Raw genomic sequence first — 14,752 nt, forward strand, 5'->3', positions numbered from 1 at the left:
TCCTTCCTATGCTATTCTGGGCCTTTACGTTCCCTCCTATGCTATTCTGGTCCTTTACGTTCCTTCCTATGTCATTTGGGGCTTTCCTATGCTATTTTCAAAGAGAGTGAGTATCCTCTCACATGGCATTATACTTATACGACTTTATGTTCCTTCCTGTATTATTCTGGACCTTGCATAACGTGTTATGAAGGACAAGTTGTTCTGACGCAATTTACCAGATTTATACGAAAATTTTGAAAAGCAGACAGGTTTTTTTTTTGTTTAGCATTTGCGAAAAAGTGTTAATTAGTGACTGGAAAATTTTTTAATGCTTTTACAATCGGAGGTATTTGATTAACCTTTGCAAAAAAAGGGGTAATGGGATTTGCGAATTGGAGGAGATGCCGTGATCATGTACTGTATAATACACAAGTGATGTTTTGGAGAGTATTGTCAATTTAACGAGAAATGACTGAAAAGTCTTTTGAGGGAGATGAGTTGCATGGAGGGTTGAGTTGCACGAGGGTTCAGTTAAAGGAGAGTACAGTTACACAGAGGTTTAGTTAAATGGGGTCGAGTTGCACGAGGGTTCAGTAGCACGAGGGTTCAGTTGCACGGGGGGTTCAGTTACACGGGGATTCAGTTACAATGGAACCCACACAAAAACAATGGAGCATACACAAAAGCCGAATGAATGACATTGCGACTTGACCTAGCTTTACCTCTCCGATGTGGTCTGTATAATACACATCTGGGGAGGGGAGAATGGAGGTAAGTATTTAGTTTAAAAAATGCTAGGAGGACTTGAGTTTTGTGGATAGGGTGAAAAATGGTACTTATTCAATATCCTGGTAAACATTATACCTCATTCTTTTATTCTAACTTAACTTCTAGGAATAGGACTTCATTCCATCGGCTAAATCAGTTTATTCATCTATAACAGTGAACAAAAAGACTATTAATTCTCCGTATTCTTCTTCTTCTGATCATGTGCCCATTCCTCCTTCTCTCTTCTTCTTCTGATGATGCGCTCATTCCTCCTTCTCACTCGGGGTCAATTGACGTCTCAGTATCCGGTAAAAATTGCATTTCCACTCGTTCTCCACACCTCATAATATCCATCATGAGTAATATAGTGTGAGTCATCGAACTTAGGTTCCCGATCTAGACATGAAAATTAAAACACTTAAAATATATGGAATTTGTATAAGCTGTAATGGGCAAAAATTATTACTTCACGATCAATCTTATATAGATAAAGATAATGTATTAAAAAGACTGTCAAAAAATTTTTTTTTTCACTGTAAGCCCGTGCAACTTCTATGGTAAGCATCATTTATAAGATAGCTAAGGAGGGTTCAGTTACATGAGGGTTCAGTTGCATGTGGGATTCAGAAGCTTGGGATTCAGTTAAAGAATACCTCCTCGACAGATATTTTTTTTTAATGTATTTTATAGCTATTAGCAAAACGTCTAGCATAAAAAGCAAGGTATTTCGGAGGGGGCAGCTCGCTTCATATACGGGATAATTTGCATTCGTCTTAGTTTTTAATGATGTTCCTTATTTCCAGTTGAAAATGCTTATTTTTTCAATTTAATTGGGATGAGAAGTTAAAGTCTAGCATAAAGAGCAAGGTGCAGTTCACTTCATATACCGGATATTTTCTATTTGTCTTAGTTTTAATGATGCTCCTTATTCCTTGTTGAAAATGCTTATTTTTATTCATTGTTGAAAATACTTATTTTTTTTTTTAGAAGTCACCTCTTGCGTACACAATGGAGAAATTTTATTATTCTCCATATAAATAAACTTCGGTCAGCATTTCTCGTGAAACTATTGCAGTTTTCTATAAAAAATGAATGATTTTCAAAATCAAAGAAAATGGCTCCATCTTTAACAAATATAGACTAAGCTAGTTAAAACTGCGCATAAATTCATGATTTTCATTCTAACTTAACTTGTAGGAATAGGACTTAATTAAAACAAGTAAATCAGATTTATTTAAATTAGATTAGTGCACAAAAAAAAGACTATTTTTTCTCCTCGTTCTTCCATCAAGGTGCTAACGGCTTTATCTCGCTTTCACTTTGTTATCATCTTATTATACGATAAAAATGATTAAGCCATCGCCATACTACCCCTATGCATTACCAAGACCAGAACAAAATTTGCACTTTACTGAAAATTACAAGTGAATGTGCATTGTCAGTTTAATATACATATACTGATATTTAGTAATCAAAATGTTAATATCATTTGATATGTCTTATGTTCCCCAAAATTTTTAAGATAGTACATTTTTATAAATAAAAAAAAATTTTTTTAAGATAGTACATTTTTATAAAAAAAAAAAGTTTAGTAAAATTATACGGTACTGTTCTATTAGCTGTAAACCATACAAGAAGTAAAGTTCGGTTAATGCTAATGAAATAAAACAAAATAGGATAAAAATGTAAGTTTAGAAACAAAATTCGGTTTTTGATATTAAAATTTTGATTACTAAATATCAGTATATGTATATTAAACTGACAATGCACATTCACTTGTATTTTTCAGTAAAGTGCAAATTTTGTTCTGGTCTTGGGAAGGCATGTGGGTTTCGCGCCCAACTTATGTTAATTTCTGCTCGTTTTGAGTTTGACTCGGTTAATTAGAAACCACTGTTTGCAATCCATTTCTCCATTGAGAGGACCTATTTGACTAGTTTCTTTTATCATCTATCTTGCGTGACTTACAGCTGATAGAACATTACCAATTCTACTTTATGACTAGTTTCTTTTATCATCTATCTTGCGTGACTTACAGCTGATAGAACATTACCAATTCTACTTTAGCTACTTTTGGCTATCTTGGAAAGGGGTTAGGTTAGAAAAATGAAACTTTCAGGAATGGGTCTACAGGCTAAACAGTTCATGATTAAAAAAACGATAGTTTCATTTTTTAAGGTTAATTTAGCTACTTTTTGCTATCTTGGAAAGGGGTTAGGTTAGAAAAATGAAACTTTCAGGAATGGGTCTACAGGCTAAACTGTTTGTGATAAAAAAAAGTTTCATTTTGTTTTAAGGTTAATTTAGATGAGGTTATGGGCGCGCGCACATAACCTCGTCTAAATTAACCTTAAAAAATGAAACTATCTTTTTTTTTATCATGAACTGTTTAGCCTGTAGACCCATTCCTGAAAGTTTCATTTTCCTATCCTAAGCCCTTTCCAAGATACCCAAAATTATGTAAATTAAACATAAAAAATGAAACTATATCTTTAATCTTGAACTGTTTAGCCTGTAGACCCATTCCTGAAAGTTTCATTTTACTAACCTACCACCTTTCCAAGATAGACAAAACTAGCTAAAGTAAAATTGGTAATTTTCTATCAGATGTAAGTCACACAAGATAGATGATAAAAGAAACTAGTCATAAAGTAGAATTGGTAATGTTCTATCAGCTGTAAGTCACGCAAGATAGATGATAAAAGAAACTAGTCAAATAGGTCCTCTCAATGGAGAAATGGATTGCAAACAGTGGTTTCTAATTAACCGAGTCAAACTCAAAACGATCAGAAATTAACATAAGTTGGGCGCGAAACCCCTATGCCTTCCCAAGACCAGAACAAAATTTGCACTTTACTGAAAAATACAAGTGAATGTGCATTGTCAGTTTAATATACATATACTGATATTTAGTAATCAAAATGTTAATATCAAAAACCGAATTTTGTTTCTAAACTATTACATTTTTATCCTATTTTGTTTTATTTCATTAGCATTAACCGAACTTTACTTCTTGTATGGTTTACAGCTAATAGAACAGTACCGTAGAATTTTACTAAACTTTTTTTTTTATAAAAATGTACTATCTCAAAAAAATTTTTTTTTTATTTATAAAAATGTACTATCTTAAAAATTTTGGGGGACATAAGACACATATCAATTGATATTAACATTTTGATTACTAAATATCAGTATATGTATATTAAACTGACAATGCACATTCACTTGTATTTTTCAGTAAAGTGCAAATTTTGTTCTGGTCTTGGGAATGCATAGGGGTTGTATGGCGATGGCGTAATCATTTCTATCGTATACTAAGAAGAAAACTACGTGAAGGCGAGATAGAGACGTTAGCACCTGGATGGAAGAACAAGGAAAAAAAATAGTCTTTTTGTGCACTAATATACTTTAAATAAAGCTGATTTACTTGTTTGAATTAAGTCCTATTCCTACAAGTTAAGTTAGATTGAAAATCAAGAATTTATGCGCAGTTTTAACTAGCTAAGGCTATATTTGTTAAAGATGGTTCCATTTTCTTTGATTTTGAAAATCATTCATTTTTTTTATAAAACTGCAATAGTTTCATGGGAAATGCTGACCGAAGTTTATTTATATGGAGAATAATGAAATTTCTCCATTGTGTATGCAAGAGGTGACTTCTAAAAAAAAAAAAGCATTTTCAACAAGGAATAAAAATAAGCATTTTCAACATGGAATAAGGAGCATCATTAAAACTAAGACAAATAGAAATTATCCGGTATATGAAGTGAACTGCACCCTCCTAAATACCTTGCTCTTTATGCTAGACTTTAACTTCTCTTCCCAATTAAATTAAAAAATAAGCATTTTCAACTGGAAATAAGGAACATCATTAAAAACTAAAACGAATGCAAATTATCCCGTATATGAAGCGAGCTGCCCCCTCCGAAATACCTTGCTTTTTATGCTAGACGTTTTGCTAATAGCTATAAAATACATTAAAAAAAATATCTGTCGAGGAGGTATTCTTTAACTGAATCCCAAGCTTCTGAATCCCCCATGCAACTGAGCCCTCTTTAACTGAACCCTCATGTAACTGAACCCTCCTTAGCTATCTTATAAATGATGCTTACCATAGAAGTTGCACGGGCTTACAGTGAAAAAAAAATTTTTTTGACAGTCTTTTTAATACATTATCTTTATCTATATAAGATTGATCGTGAAGTAATAATTTTTGCCCATTACAGCTTATACAAATTCCATATATTTTAAGCCTTTTAATTTTCATGTCTAGATCGGGAACCTAAGTTCGATGACTCACACTATATTACTCATGATGGATATTATGAGGTGTGGAGAACGAGTGGAAAATGCAATTTTTACCGGATACTGAGACATCAATTGACCCCGAGTGAGAAGGAGGAATGAGCGCATCATCAGAAGAAGAAGAGAGAAAGAGGAATGGGCACATGATCAGAAGAAGAAGAATACGGAGAATTAATAGTCTTTTTGTTCACTGTTATAGATAAATAAACTGATTTAGCCGATGGAATGAAGTCCTATTCCTAGAAGTTAAGTTAGAATAAAAGAATGAGGTATAATGTTTACCAGGATATTGAATAAGTACCATTTTTCACCCTATCCACAAAACTCAAGTCCTCCTAGCATTTTTTAAACTAAATACTTACCTCCATTCTCCCCTCCCCAGATGTGTATTATACAGACCACATCGGAGAGGTAAAGCTAGGTCAAGTCGCAATGTCATTCATTCGGCTTTTGTGTATGCTCCATTGTTTTTGTGCGGGTTCCATTGTAACTGAATCCCCGTGTAACTGAACCCCCCGTTTAACTGAACCCTCGTGCTACTGAACCCTCGTGCAACTCGACCCCATTTAACTAAACCTCCGTGTAACTGTACCCCCTTTAACTGAACCCTCGTGCAACTCAACCCTCCATGCAACCCATCTCCCTCAAAAGACTTCAGTCATTTCTCATTAAATTGACAATACTCTCCAAAACATCACTTGTGTATTATACAGTACATAATCACGGCATCTCCTCCAATTCGCAAATCCCATTACCCATTTTTTTGTAAAGGTTAATCAAACATTTCCGATTGAAAAAGCATTAAAAATTTTTCCAATCACTAATTACCCCTTTTTTGCAAATACTAAACAAAAAAAAAACCTGTCTGCTTTTCAAAATGTTCGTATAAATCTGGTAAATTGCGTCAGAACAACTTGTCCTTCATAACACGTTATGCAAGGTCCAGAATAATACAGGAAGGAACATAAAGTCGTATAAGTATAATGCCATGTGAGAGGATACTCACTCTCTTTGAAAATAGCATAGGAAAGCCCCAAATGACATAGGAAGGAACGTAAAGGCCCAGAATAGCATAGGAGGGAACGTAAAGGCCCAGAATAGCATAGGAAGGAACGTAAAGGCCCAGAATAGCATAGGAAGGAACATAAAGTAGTAGAAGAATAATGCCATGTGAGAGGATACTCACTCTCTTTGAAAAGGTGTATACAAGTCCCAGAATTCCATAGACGGTTACTACTGTCCTTCATGTCTGGACTGGAAAAAGAATGAAACATCAAGTCATGGAAATACAACTGGGACTGCCTGTCTTATTCAACCATCTCCTGATGTTAACCTTGCCTAGTGAAGATAAAGGTTCTCCTTATGCAAAATGTGTCGACAATAATTATTCTGCATACTATAAAGTACAAACTGTTTTCTTAACATGTTTTCTGATGACTAGTGAGGGTCCTGGGTTTATACCCTTCTTTTCATTAGGGTTAATGGGCTGATGGAAATATATGATGTAAAATCAGTCTTAGCCAGTAAAAAAACAAAAGTTAGTATAATAACAAGGTCACCCAACTCAGTTGGTAAAAATGATGGGCTCTTTTACAGCAAACAGACAAATAAAATGCAATCAGTGGGCCTACCATGAGATTAATTATTTCATGCTCCTTTGAAATGAAATTGCAAGTCATTACCCCCAAAATGCCCTGTAACCTCTCCTCTTCAAATGGATCCCTAAATAGCCCTAATAATATAGGGCTAGGTCTACTGTTTATTTTTCTCTAGATGAGTCACATACTAGATAGCTCCTGATTAGACTTCTGTGCCCTTTTCTTATTTCTAGGGCTTGGAAGATAGGTTAGGAAAATGAAACTTTCAGGGATGGGTCTACAGACTAAAGTATGTCCTGGAAAGGTATTTTGAAGTACCTACCCCCACTCCTTCTCCCTCTAGAGGGTCCTGACCTTTAAAAATTGGTGTGTTATAAAACTGGATACTGGATACTGAGACAAAACTTTTAAACGTTGAACTACTAAAACAATTAGAATATTAGAGAAGTTAGGCCAGTAACTATAAGTCTTCGGGGTATTCTTGAACCTCGATGACGAGACCACAAAAGTTCCTGACTTGTAGCATGGATTCCTTGACTGAGTAAAGTATTCTATGCAAAAAAATACACTACATTTTGCAGAGCTTTCACGGAATAAACCCTCTATCCTAGAAAAATGGAAAAAATGATTATAAAGGGGAAGACCTAGAATGGGAAGAAAAAATGGGAAAAGGGGAAGAAAAAATGATTATAAAGGGTAAGACCTACAATCATCTGGTTTTACAACCAGATGGTTGTAAAAAGGTCCTGATAAAAAATTCCAAAAGGCTTGTTTTATTGTTTTAACGATTTTTAACTTAACTTTGGACCTTTTTTTTTATTTCTTCAGCATTTTTAAAGGGAAACTGCGGACGAAAATCTGTTTTTTTAGAAGCATCACCGTAATATCAACGCCTATTCTAACTGTAATATTAGTAGTGGTCTGTTGGTATGCCAAAAAGTATTTAGGCAAATTATAGGGGAAGAGCAATATAGCAATATTTGTGTTGAGAGATTTTTTACATGTGAGTTTTTTGAAAAGCCTTTTCTTAGGCGAAAACTAAGTTTCTTGATTGTTCTTGTGGATTTATTTGCCCTTTCCTTCTTCATATTATCGCCTGGCATTTGGACGGAATTTGGTTTGTTTTTTTAATTTTGTTTCTTAAGTATTTTTTTTATTTAAGTTGAACTGAAGTTGTTAAGAATATTACACAGACCTGAAAAACATGTTTCGAATGATACATACAGCCTAGATTTTGAGAGGCTTATCAACGCAAATCATAAAAATAATTTAATATAGCAAGAAATGATCTATATGTTTACATTACTTAGCCGTTTTTACAGAAATGCTATTGACAAAAGTTTCGTCATTAACAAATTAATCGATTGATTGTTTTGCTTCCCAAAAAGATAATATCGCTTACATAATAAATTTGGCACTCAGAAGTCAAAACCATCAATTCATCATTGAATTCTGCGGTGTTTTTATCAGATCACCGAGCGATTTCTATTATACATAAATTTATTATATAAATACATATCAATTTTTGGTTGCGAAACAGCAACTGTCGCAATGAAACGGTAGCGGTGAAATACTTTTTACTTCTTTCTGGTAATTTTAGATTATTTCTAAAAGAATTATACATTTCCAGCTTAGAAATAAGATTTACTGACAAGTAGAAACTTCGAAGATGACCTCCCTCCTTTAAAAATTGGAATAAGTTTGTTTTGTTGTGATGATGAGGTAGATCGAGAACTAACCTTAGAATATGGAGAGCAAAGAATATTGTTTATCACTCTAGGTTCCAAGTCCAGCAGCACAGCTCTTGGAATATAGTGCTCATCATCGGCCTAAAAACAAAACAACATGATTCACTTTCTCAGGCTTTCGGCCCTGGAAAATATAGTCTGACAGCGACTAGGAGGCAGTGACGGTTCTGGCCTATCTTGTGCCCTGGACAAAATCTTGATCAACACCCCCTCTTTGTCTCCCATAAAATTTTCAGGTCAAATTTTAACAGAACTTAAATTTATTAACAAAATTATTTTCAATTGATTAGTTTATATTTATTTTTTTATTTAACGGACAAATGAAATTGCAGGCTCCTTTGCTTGCATAGACAGCTTTTGTCAACTGTCTCTACTTCCTTAGGCCTTCAGCCCTTGCAAATGTAGCCTAACAGGACCGGACGTCATGTACGACCAGTCTAATTGCTTTCCCTTAAAAACCCTTGAAAGCAAGATGCCAGAAGCATTTTTTTTCATTATTATTATTTACTTAGTGTGCTAAATCATAGGCGTCAGTTTGAGGCTTAAAAATTTGGTTCAGACTTGAAACTGAAATATTACACAAGTGCCTAATAGCCGAATTTCAAGTTTTCTCTAAGAAATTATCAAAAATTTTTATTCAAAGAATAGAACTGTTTGTTTTTTGGCAATTTCGAAATATCATTTATTGCATGCGTTTAACAAACATATTGATCACAGAGGGCGGGAGCCATCAGTTCCCATTAAGCTTGTATGCCTTTGCAGGTTTTTGGTATGCTATTTTAGTACCTTTAATAATATGACATCAAGGTTGTATCCAGGGGAAGGAGATTAGATTTGAACCTCCCTCCCCTTCCCCGATTTTTTTCTGAACTGTAAAACATATCAAAAATGCATCCAATCAAATTTTGTATGCACTTTTAAATGTTTTTTCGTATCCCCCCACCCCCAAAAATAGCCCCCGCCCCTCGAACCAACATCCTGGCTACGGCCTTAAATAACGTATAACGTATAAACGAGAGATTTTGCTACCATTCAATACCTCAGATTCAGCTTCATCCATCTGCTAAATCATATTTTTTTAGGGTCGCTGCATCTTTTTTTTTTTAAATATTGATCATATGAGAACAAAATGCAGAAATACATAAATTTTTCAGTTTTTCATCAACTTAAGATTATCCTTAAAGAAAACTTAATATTATGTAATTGGCTGGATGAATGAATAGACCCAGAAGTAATGGTACTTGAGATATCTGAAGCAGGTTATTGGTGAAAGCACCCTTGAAATTGTCGTTCGATGATCATGCGTCTATCCCAGAGTAAGATTACCCTTATTTGTACTTTCTTGTCAGTTCTTCTTTGTTAGTTTTGTGTGTATTTATTAGAATCTATTCGTTTTTTTAACTATAATTTCTTTATTACTCCATCGGTGTAATTTAAGGTCAAGATGGAAGGGGTGCCCTAAGGGGGAAGGGCAGCCTGAGATATCGGAAGAACCTAAAAGGTATAAGAAAATTGAATTGTAGTATACAGCTATTTTTATACCCTGGTACGTTTTGGAATCCTCAATTTTTATAAAATTTTAATAAATTGGATTTTTTTAAAGAACTTATTTTTATTAAGAAAAGAGTAGGTGACATTAGATAAATTATGAGATATTTGTAAAGAAAATTTGAAGGTCACCGAGAGGAGAGGAGGAGGGATTAAAAAAAAAATACTTATCAGTGTCGTATTTTTTCATTTATGATGGGCAATACACATACGTACATTCGGCATATAAAACTAAAAACAAGCATTCATTGCTGAAAAGAACAAATGAAACCTATAAAAAGAACAAGCAATATAAGTCGCTAAAATTGTTGATTTAAACTTGAAGTTACAAAAATCAGAGATATTGAGAAATTGTAAAAAAAAATATAATAATAATAAAAAAATCGAAGTTGGTTTTCAGCCAGTGAAAAAAAAGCAAAAAAAAAAACAAACAAAGCGAAAAGACAAAAACAGATATGTCAGCATGGACCTATGCCAAGCAGTCCTCAAAACAAAAGAGAGAGAAAAAAACGAAGTGCAAAGTAACATTGCAAGTGAACATTAACAAAGCAGAAGGGTAATAGTTCTCCTTTGCAATGTTTGCTTCAAAAGACTGTTTGTTTTTTTCTTTTAGCGCCGAGGACGACTTGGCAGAGTCCTTCTCTAAAAATCGGCTGTTGGTTTTTCACTCTTTTTCCACTGGCTGAAAATCACCATGGTTTTCTTGCTGTTTTATTGTATTATATTTTTTTATTTTCTTTTGTCAGATATCATGCGTTCTTCCTTTTATTTTTATAGCTGAACTATTCAATCTAGAAGCAAGACATTCTTACAGGATAGTTTTGGACCTATGACGATGCAAATTAGGCTATACAAAATTCTCCCAAAAAATGTATATACTGGAAGTGCGATGTCATATTTGATCCTTGTAATCCATGATCTGAGACTAAAGAGCCTCCTAAAGAGACTAAAGTACTAGGCTACTTGTGATTATTTTCCAACTATATGTGATTCCTTTCTGATGCGGACGGGTAATTCTGCATCCAAGAGGCCTGGTACCCTCCTGGAATCTCTAGTATATAAATATATATATATATATATATATATATATATATATATATATATATATATATATATATATATATAAATACATAGTTATGGTATTAGTTGATTTGAGAGTTAGATCAACAACGTTTATTAGGGTGCCGAAACACACACACAAACAAAAATATATTTTTAGGTAAAAATCGTTTGAATTTACAGTTTAGCGGGAGAAGGGAGTCTTCAAACCGATCCTAAGCAACCCCCTACCCTTCCTACTCCTAATTTTAATCAGATATAGCTACTTTTATATTATTTAGATTAGACATTCCTAATATTTCTTCTCGTAACTTCACAGCACATATTCACAGGAACTTATTCCATCATCAATATAAATTACGTAAATAAGACATAAAAAACGTGTAAAAACCTGATAGAAAAAGACATCTTTTCGATCAACTCCATCAGTGGCAAAATCTTCAAGAATTCCTTCTGGACTAATTCCATGTTCAAGACATAGTTTCTTCCAGAATTCAAATCCAACTGAAAGATATAAAACATTATAGGTTTTATACCAATTTGCAAAGAGTAGAGAAAAAGAGAGGGAGAGAAAGCACGTCAGGTTATAGTTTCCAAAATTTTATCGACCGAAAACTACCAGCAAAATATGGAGACTACACCAGATGTCTGACATCTCGCTATCCAGAAGCCCACTCCACTTTTAGATTAGCTATTTTGTTAAAATATGCATACACTATAATTAAACATTTATTACAACCAAAATCTTATCACCCTTTACTTTCCTATTCGGGACAAATAATTAAAATGGCTTGTTTATAAATTAAAGCGGTATAGAAATTCTGATATTCCAAATTAAGATACTATATTTTAATTTATTTGTAAGTAAAAGGAGTACGCATTATTTGAAGAATTTTATAAATAAAAATCTGTAACCAAGCTTTGGCTTTGGAAGAGGTGGGTTATGTAGATTCCAATTAAGATTAACTAATTAATTAATTAATAATTTTTTAAACACAATGAACAAATTGCAAATACATTTTGAATGAGCAAGGGGTTCAGAATCAATGTCGACTCTGAACCCCTTATTTACCTTCTGTTTTACTTTACATGTGGGGAAATTGCATTTTTCTTAGTTTTGAATAACTCGAAAACGAAAAAGGCCCGAAGATAAGTAAAAAAGAAACTTCATATTCATCAAATCATCAATCACTATATTGGGACATTATTGAATTTCGGTATTAGCAAATAGCACCAGTAAGTAATTATTAGTAAATTTTAGGTCATTATAAGTATAACAAAACCAAAGGCAACACTACAGCCATTCAAGTAAAACGAAAAGAAATCAAAGTTCTTGCTCTTAGAGATATGATATTTAAAAAAATTTGAACTAAAAAGTTACTTATACCTTCAATGAAAAAAAAAATCAAAAGATAGAGTTGTAGTTTGCAGTTTACTTTTACGCATAAAAACAAAAGTGGAATACAAACGGCAACAAAACGAGTAGGTAAGTAAAGAATAATTAACAAAAAAATAAGTGCAAACATTGTAGAAGAAATAAAATGATCAAGTAGCCTACTTCAGGAAGAAAAATTAAAAAAAAAGAAGGTTACACTCAGAAATATATTCAAAGTTCTCACGCCTAGAGCTTCATTAAGACAATATATTTGTTCGAACCAAGGGAAAAACTCACATAAACCCCTTGATACTAGTTTTCAGGCGAAAGTATTACTTCAAAATAATTTCTGAAAAAAAGCAACTTTTCTTAGCAATTCAGCTGAAAATGGACATGTAAGCTCCCATTTATGAGCTCCTGATTTCGTTTTAGGGAGCCTGCGCTATGGCAGTATAGGTTATCTTTCAGAAACATTTTGTTGAATTCAGTTCAGTTCCAGTAGGATTTAAACCATTCGATGTTATGAAGTTTAGTTCAATATCAGTTGAAACTCCCTGACATGTCTTCTTTGTGCTAAGTTCGTGCCAGAAACTATAAAAATTAAAAGGAATTTCAGAAGATTGAGGATTCCGCTTGTATATGATCCCATAAACAGTATACACCTACCTCTAAATATTGAAAAGCTGATGTACAATATCTAGATCCAGAACTTGAAGAATGTAGGGAATTGCTAACCCATTGAAGATGTTATTTTGAAGTCAACAGGGATGAGAGGACAAGCTTTTTAGTCCATATAACTTTACACAACTTCAAAACAGGAATTCCAAACTTTGGTCGTCTTTGTTGACCAAACAAACCAAAACAAACTTTGATCGTCTACTTGGTCTTGTCGACATAATTAAGAATTTCCAAGCCAATAAGAGATTAAATAAATTTTGGGGCCATTTTAGGAGATTCCTGGCCACTAGGAAAACAAAGCCTTTTCACTCACTTTCAGGTGAATCAAACGTATTCTTCACGTTCTTTGCGCCTAGGGGTCCCTTTTACCAGGGGACCTAAAGGAAATGTTTTTTGGCCCTTTTTTGGGAAAACCATTTTTTTCAGTTTTGTAAATTCTTTAAGAATCCCTTTGCCCGTGATCCTGCAGATATAAATTTCAAGCTGACTTAAAAAATAAATTTCTGGACCCATTTTTAGGGGGGTGCATACCCCCAATTTAAAAATTTGGAATTCCAAATGTAGACTTCATGTTCTTCAGAAAAATATTGTTCTTTACTGTCCTTTTTCAGGCAAACAATTATTCTTTTTGTGCATCAGGACTGTACGCTTAGTCCAAAGAAAAACAAAAATTATGGGATCATTTACATGGGGAGGAGTCTAACCTTTTTTGTACATTAGGGTTTGGTTCAGGAACAAACAGATCTAAGATTAAAACTGATTAGAAAAAGGATTTGGCTGTTTTGAAGCATGTATTTGGTTTGATCTTTTCTTTTTATTCTTCTTTCATGTTTTTGTTTCTATTTTATATTGTTATGTTTTAAATTCATCCTTTCTCGACACTCAAGGACACCATACAAAATACAAGTATAATTATTCTTGTTTTTCTTTCTACTGCTCATAGACCTGTTGTTTCCTCAGAATTCTTACCTTTGTACTGTCAAGGTAGTTCAACCTTAAATCTTTTATTCACAAACTAGGGCCCTTACTACCAGGCCTACACGGGTTATGTCACGCCTAGACGTATATTTATTGGAAATTTTGATTATTCTGAGAAAAATGGCTATTCGGAAATGTTGATCTAATGTTGTGGCGATTTTGAGGGGGCAAAGGAGAAAGCTATGGTACAGGAGGATGACTGACTACACTCCATTTTTACCCCTTAAATAGGGCACTGGAACTTTGAACTTGCAGACGATCAAGCCCCCCCCCCTGAAGTTTCCAGTCAATCTTTCCATATGAAGAGGCTGAAAAAAAGAATTATACATTGGATGTACAAAAGCTCTCTACTAAGTTGACACTAACTAATGACGGAATAAACATCTCATGCCAAAAGAGCAAAAAAAAAAATTTCTGCATGGAAATATTTGTCCCTGTAAGCACATCTGCACACACTGGCTGTAGGGAATCCCTCATGACACTGTTCCAATGCCCCATATTCAATAAAAGATACAGCCAAAATACACGCTCTTCAAGTTTTAACCCCTCCCCATCCAGAATACGACGTGCATATACCCATACAAGCAATTATTATGGTGAAAGCTTTGGCCTGATGGTATTTTTTTTAGTATTATTATTATTTTTCACACATGAATGAGGTGCTTTCAGACACAGTTATTATTACATTGTCAGGTTGCACAGAAAATATAAAA

At 33.7% G+C, this 14,752-nt stretch overlaps 1 protein-coding gene across 1 annotated transcript in view; it reads right to left on the reverse strand.

Moving 5' to 3' along the window:
- The window catches only part of LOC148953895 (tubulin gamma-1 chain-like), a 71,660-nt gene that overhangs the window by 48,273 nt on the left and 8,635 nt on the right, over positions 1-14,752 (reverse strand). The window contains exons 3-4 of the mRNA XM_089086848.1: positions 11,400-11,512; positions 8,393-8,482 (exon numbers count right to left, since the gene is read on the reverse strand). Of these exons, the coding sequence (XP_088942974.1) occupies positions 8,393-8,482; positions 11,400-11,512 (203 nt within the window). The remainder of the gene's footprint in view (positions 1-8,392; positions 8,483-11,399; positions 11,513-14,752) is intronic.

The sequence above is a fragment of the Artemia sp. Qi Xiang Cuo genome, chromosome 3 (genome assembly GCF_049724085.1).
Source record: "Artemia sp. Qi Xiang Cuo chromosome 3, ASM4972408v1, whole genome shotgun sequence".
Taxonomy (NCBI): Eukaryota; Metazoa; Arthropoda; class Branchiopoda; order Anostraca; family Artemiidae; genus Artemia; species Artemia sp. Qi Xiang Cuo.